The sequence below is a fragment of the Malania oleifera genome, chromosome 13, assembly GCF_029873635.1.
Source record: "Malania oleifera isolate guangnan ecotype guangnan chromosome 13, ASM2987363v1, whole genome shotgun sequence".
NCBI classification, from domain to species: Eukaryota; Viridiplantae; Streptophyta; class Magnoliopsida; order Santalales; family Ximeniaceae; genus Malania; species Malania oleifera.
In genome coordinates, this window is record NC_080429.1 from 81,611,411 (window position 1) to 81,618,172 (window position 6,762).

The 6,762-nt window shown below is 35.9% G+C and overlaps 1 protein-coding gene across 2 annotated transcripts; it reads right to left on the reverse strand.

Annotated features, from left to right (window-relative positions):
- Window positions 1–595: 595 nt before the first annotated feature.
- LOC131146664 (uncharacterized) lies at window positions 596–5,014 on the reverse strand. 2 transcript variants are annotated; one of them, XM_058096400.1, is made up of 6 exons: window positions 4,409–5,014; window positions 4,093–4,193; window positions 3,386–3,483; window positions 1,988–2,196; window positions 1,367–1,419; window positions 596–946 (listed from the first exon to the last, which is right to left on the reverse strand). In XM_058096400.1, exons 1-6 carry the CDS (start codon window positions 4,803–4,805, stop codon window positions 926–928), a joined length of 879 nt encoding a protein of 292 aa, XP_057952383.1. In that variant the 5' UTR covers window positions 4,806–5,014; the 3' UTR covers window positions 596–925. The 2 variants fall into 2 exon arrangements, with proteins under 2 accessions (XP_057952383.1, XP_057952382.1); XM_058096399.1 differs by having other exon boundaries at window positions 596–1,419.
- Between the last annotated feature and the right edge of the window lie 1,748 nt (window positions 5,015–6,762).

The following is a 6,762-nucleotide window of genomic DNA, read 5'->3' on the forward strand; positions in this document are numbered from 1 at the left end:
TCCTGCAATGTATAAGCTAAGAATGCATTGAACCCTTAACTTTAGTTTCTGTTGGACAAGAAAACTAAATGTAAAGTCTTACAACAAATCATTAAGAAACTGTTGCATAATGTTCTGTTGGACAAGAAAACTAAATGTAAGTCTGCAACGAGACACTAAGAAACTGTCGTACGCTGGAATCTGTTTTCAATACATGCTCATGAATCTTTTACTTTGTTATGGTGGGGTTTTATTGTACAGAATTTAAGTGTCAAGCTGTAATAGCATGCATAACCAGAGAATTATCTCCAAGAACCCAAAAGCATGACTACCAAAGAAGCCCCTGCTCAGGGAAAAGGGGGTAATAAGGAGGCTGAAATTTTTGTTTACCTTGTTAAGAGCCACAACTTCTTTGTCAAAGCTTAGAATCGCAGTAACGTGCCTTTAAAACAAAGAATGGATGGGTTTCCATTGGGTGGCATCCAATCAACCCGGTTCCGCCCAGTTAAGAGCATAAATTTGATCTTCTGAGAAACTACTAGCATTAAATTTAGCAAGAATCCGAATTCAAAATGACAACCATAGCCTCTAAGAAAGAGCCAACAGTGAATGAGCATTTGTTGCATAGAAACCACACATCTATAAGATTGGATGAAAATTACATTTGTGAACTAAAATCGTCAGCAATGGATACTAATAGCATTCTTTACACCAATGAGACACAGCAGTTGAGTTAAGGGAGGAAGAGAAGCAGATAAATAAAACAATTATTATAATTTTGATAAGTATGAGAAGAAACAATAAAATTCCGAAATTCTGAAAAAAGCTTTATCCATTGTCTATTATACCCCAATCAGCCATTCATTCATCAAGATGTCTCTTTTCCTTCTGTAAAAGCTTGAGTAGCAGTGATATGCCGCAATGTTGCCACAGTTCCATTAGCAGACTATTTTGATTTTTCATCATCCTGCAGGTTCATTAAAGTTACAAAGGACAAAGTCAATAATATTTTTTAGTGCAATATCAATTTATGGCAATTGAAGCAGACCAGCACCAAACCCAACTAAGGGGACCATTGAGTACCTAGGGCCAGTCAAGCGATCATGCATGAAAGTATGCCCATGTCCCCAAAAGAACACACATGTACATAGAGCAAATATATGCATCCAGTGTGTTGAAACTTGTGTTGCATGAGCTATACTACAAAATTTTAATACAACAATAATTGACCTAATAAAAAAGGATGCCAGTAAGCCCTGGACCAACATTCCACTCCCAAATTGTGTTTTAGTTAAATTCATTCAGTTGAGCAACCTAGAGGCAGGCACCATTATCAGGAAGCAAAACTTTAAGCAATGTACAAGGAGAAAAAAGAACTAGTGCTTACTGAACTATCCACCATTTTGTCAAAATCATCATCAAATCCCCCATCCTCATCATCTGAAAAACCAGGCAGATAATCAGTACACAATCTCATGATGTATAGAAACCCTCAATTAAAAAGAATAATAAAACTAAAAGGAAAAATTAAAAATGAGAAAACAAAAACTAAAGAACAATCTCCCAAGAATCACACCCCAACATAATTTCTCCACTCACTTGTCTTTTAAACAATAAAAACCACTATGTAATCTCTCTATGCCAGCTAAAAGAAGGGTGACTGGTTGATTGGACGCCCAGTAAAACAATCAAACATAACTTGTATGGTGACTAACATTAAGCCATGAAAAGCCATATATTAACTGTCGGAGAATTATCCACTCAGGCACACAAGTATGGATGGTTCATTAAAGCTAGTACCATCCAGGAACTTCAACAATCTCCACATCATATATATTTTGGGTTAAGGGATATGCAAAATCTGAATAAAAAAGTAATTTGTGTTGCAAGAGAGGAGGGCAAACAACCTCAAAAAAGTCATGGTTTGCACTGGCATGGGCCATATCAATCTTTATGCATATATCAATAACGATACATGTTAAATAGTGCATAAATGTTAATCAAATACCTGGTCCATCATCGCTGTCCCCAAGATCCCCCAAGAGAAACACATCCAAGTCTTGCTCAGTATGTGATGAAGTTGAAGTCTTGCTCTGTTCTTTTACTCCCTTTGCTTCGGGTTTAGATGTTGCAACCTTTGATGTTTCCATCACTCTATCATCTTTTACCTGCTCTGTGGAATTCATCTTTACTTCCTCCATGTATCGCTTCTCATACCTAGTGGAACAAAAAAGATAGGGGCAGACCTGAATGAGCAGCGTAGAACCATTCTATATAACTGTGGAGTGACACCATAAGAGCAACAGCGTGAGCAATAACAATCCACAAAAGAAAATTTTTAAAATGAGAAATAAAGATCCAAGATTCCAAAGCACTAATAGTATGCAAGAAGACAAGCATTTATATTGATAGAATGTGACATGATACGGTACAACATGCAAATGTATGCATTTATATCAATATAACGCTTAAAAAATCAACATAACATGTGTAAAAAGGACTCCAAAGGCTTTCTGCCTTAGCAGGAAGTCAAAATATAATGAGGTGAACTTTATATATCTATGGTTAGTGGCAAATTTTTTTGGGGGGTCACATTTAATTCTTATAGTTGCAATTTTTTGTGGGGAAAAAAGAATGAGTGAAATCAGTGGAAGATGGTGAAAGCATTGTAAATCCACACAGCCATGACAGAAGTAAGATTAGTTTCCAATATACCAATTTGAAGATGAAGTGTGTGAAGGGGTGAGTATTAACTGGTTTAGCTAGTAAAACTCGAACTCAAACATATGAATAGATACTAGGAAACACATGCCCATCATGCAATAGAAAACTGAACCATTAAAACATAAATTGTAACGTTTTATAAAACATGATGGCTATGCTGATAAGCAGAAAAGCTAAACAAGAAAAGCTAATCCAGCTAGTGTTGGAAGATATTCAGAAACAGCCGAAGAGAAGTCTTCTGCTTAACGAAAAAAACTAAACTAGAAACCAAACCAAACCTTCTCGTCTAATGGACCCATGCTATTTTCCAATAAATTCATTGCTTCATCCTAGGAAAAAAATATTCAAAGCACAAAAAGAACAAAATTTCAAGCCAAAGTATGAGACAGACAGAAATTAAAAATATGTAGGGAGTAAAATAATCCAACAGAAAATTGGATCTCGATTCTAGAAAAATTTATGCAATGTGGCGGAAAACTCAGTTATGATCTTATATGAGATAATGGAAGTACAACTTATCCTTCTAACTATGGTGAGATCTTTAAATATTGAAGATCAGAACTATCTAGTGGAGCATCTAAATGATGTAAGGATGTGAGATGGCAAAATAAACAGATTAAGTTGAAAGCAATAAACGGTGTACAGCCGAGCTGAGGATGCTCACAATTGAGAAGCTACTTACGGTACCACATGACTGTTTACTAGTATAAAGTAAATCCTCCAGAACTTCCTTTCCTTCATAACACGTGGGCATAACTCATATCTTAACTTTGAAATTTCCTACAACAAATTATACACCAAAAAAATAATAAAAAATTAATAGTGCATAATTTTCACCCATTTTTGTAAGAAGCATAGGTTTATATTGTGTCTGGTTCATGAAATGTCTATTGCTACAAATAGAATGGTCATGATATAGGAATTTGATAGTTTGCAAAAGACCAAAAAAATTTATTAATCCATAACTAGGAACAAACAAGGAATGAGTATTTCCAAATTTTACAGTGAGAATGACTATTTTTATCCTAATCCAAATTGGATTTTACAGGACAAATTTTTACATGAGTATGTTCTATAAATTATTATATCCATACACAATTTCTATTCTATTCCCATCACTTCAGTTGGTGAACCAAACGCAACCTAAGCACTCAATAAAAGAAAATAACATTCGTAAAATTTTATAGAAGCATGTGTGCACTCTTTATATGTCATTCCCCCTTGGTTTTAAACAAGCACTCATTAGAATGTTGATCACCCCATGCAAGATCAGATATCTTCTATTTGTTAATAAACATATACTTACACATAAACATATTCATACACCAAAAACAAGATTAGACATTTACATATCATTTGTTGGTGTTTTCAGTAAACTATCGGACCTACCTTGACGGTTGAGAGAACAAGATTGGCATGCTTTTCTTGCCATTCTGTAAGATCCTGCCGAACATTGGAGATAGTGGGAACATTAGTCATTTCTGCATCATCTGCACACCAGAAGCATCACCAACATTGCAGCAGAAGGATAACCATAAACAAAGAGCAATTCAAAAATTTTCCAAGACACATGTTTAGGTGAACTCATATAAGAACTTGTATCAAACTCAATAATTAAAAATTCGTCAGAATTGAAAATACAAAAAACTTCCTTCTCTCGCCCTACATTTCTCAGAAACTAAATATAACCAGAAATTCCACCAACCTTCAAGAGGAAAATCCTGAAACGTACTGAAGGTGATTCCCTTGACGAACTCTCTCAACTCATCCGTAACGCCGAACCTCTCAAGATCAGCGGGCTGGGCAGCCTTGGCTGGTGCCGGCAACGAGTCGACGAGGGAGAGATTGCCGGCGGGGATCTGGTCAGCAAGGGATTTGAGCTTTCCAGCGCCGCGTAGGGCCTCGAGCTTGATCTGATCTGCTCGCTTGGAGGCCTCGGCGGCGATCTCCTTGGAGCGCTTGGCAGTCTCGGAGACGAGATCGGAGATCTTGGAGGAACCGATGGTGAGGTCCTGAGAGCGCTTTGCGGCTTCTTTGGTCAGTTCTTGCGAACGCTTCGCGGCATCTTCGGCGAAGCTTCTAGCCTTTTGCCAGAACTCCATTGCCTCAGAGATTGTACTGTGTTCAATTCGATTCAATTAACTCGTTCGATTGTTCGCTGCTTTTCTTCTTCTTCTTCAATTTCTAGGGGATACAGCGACGGAGGGGGATTCTCTGAGTGAAGCGTGACCGTCAGTTTTGGAAATCAAGAGCCTGGCGAGCGATAGTTTAATTACTAATAATTTCCTCAACTTTGGCTAAATCACAATATTCCTCGTTAACTTCCATGCATATAATTAGAATTTTTTCCCAATTTATCTTTTTTTAAAAAATATATATTACATAATACCATATTTAGAAAAATAATTTCTAAAATAATTCTAATGTAATCTCGCTGCTTGATCCAACGAGATTTAAATAAATCTCACTTAACTAAGCAGCGAGATTTACCCCAGCTTGTCTCCCAACAAATCTCGCTGACTAAGTAGTGAGATTATTTGTCACACGTCAGTCAATTTTTTGGACCATCATTTAAATTTTACTGGATCAGGCAGCGAGATTTTCTATGCATCAATCCCAAATTATCTCCCAAGCAAATCTCGTTAGACCAAGCAGTGAGATTTATTTACCACGCGTCAGTCAATTATTTGGGCTACCATTTATATCTCGCTGACCAAGCAGCGAGATTTACTGTGCATTCATTTTTTTTATTAATAATTCAAAGTATGTCATTTTCAAAAATCTTTTTAACTATAATTTGTAACATGAATTGTTTCAATTTTTTGTGTTCTCCTTTTTTATTTAGTTATTATAGTAATGATAAATTAAATTTTTGGAGCGAGGAAACATTTATTAATTTAAATTTTTACATAGAAGAAATTAAATTTTTAAATTTAATTAAAAATATAAATGTATACTAATATAAATGTATGTGAAACGAGTGAAACATGTGAATGTATATTAATAACAGTCACAAGTAAATAGTGTCAAAACTATTCATTGTTGTTCATTTATTAACTAAAAATAAAAACTATTTTCCAAAACTAATTGGACACTATATGTTTCTAGAATTATTCAGACAATTTGATACTCACAGAACTCAATATAATGCTCACAAATAATGTATATAGGAACCTCTTTATCAGGTGAGAGATTGGGAGGCAGCAGACAGTGCAAAAATTGGCACTCTAAACAAACCAAAATTACACGACTCATCATCAAAACTCTCTATGAAGCAATAATAATTTATAATAATTTTTTTTATGGCTCTATTTCTTCTATTGTCTGTAAGCAATGTGAGGGAAAATCCCTCCATAAGAAGGGTCACACTCAAAAGACATGATGCTTGAGATCTCTTGTCATCAATAATAGAACTATAAAATTGATCTATGGTAGATTGAGTGCTACAAGTAAGAAGCACACAGATTGATGTTGCCAACTTTCTGAAAGCACATCTAAGAATAAGAACATATTGAGAAGATATCACTAACTTCAACAATGAGTTAAGTTCATCAACAACATCATTCACCACGGGTGCGTTGCGTAACGTGCCATAAAGCACCAAAGTTCCATGACAATCTCCCTACAAAGGAAGTGAGGATGGAAAACATTCTTGAATAGGAAATACAGTACTTCTCCCCTGGCTAAACTTGAAGAAACCACAATCATGATGTCACGCCCCGAACTCGGCAATGGGACACAGGGTATGATGTAGTAACCTAACATGTCCATGTATCATACAAAACACACATGATACTATAATGAATGAGGATCTGACCCCGTGGGGTTCTCATACACCCTATACACTTTCATATACACATCATATACGCAGTGGAAAAGTTCATTCCATACATACATCATACCATACCAGAGTCTATACAAATAAAGTCTAAGCTCCATGTTACAAAACATAACCCAAGGTTCCAGCAATACCCAAAAAGACAACCTTACTACAATCCTAGTACTTACATAAGTACTCCACGCAGTAAATCAACCACCACGCTCCCAACACTAGGACGT

Bases quoted from the DNA above. Each gene is read 5' to 3' on its own strand.
- LOC131146664 (XM_058096399.1), bottom strand. From the start codon at position 4,805: ATGGAGTTCTGGCAAAAGGCTAGAAGCTTCGCCGAAGATGCCGCGAAG. The intron at 2,197-3,385 runs GTAAGTAGCTTC...TTGTTCCACTAG, and splicing joins GTAAACAGTCATGTGGTACC to GTATGAGAAGCGATACATGG. The intron at 1,420-1,987 runs GTATTTGATTAA...CTGGTTTTTCAG, and splicing joins GGACAGCGATGATGGACCAG to ATGATGAGGATGGGGGATTT.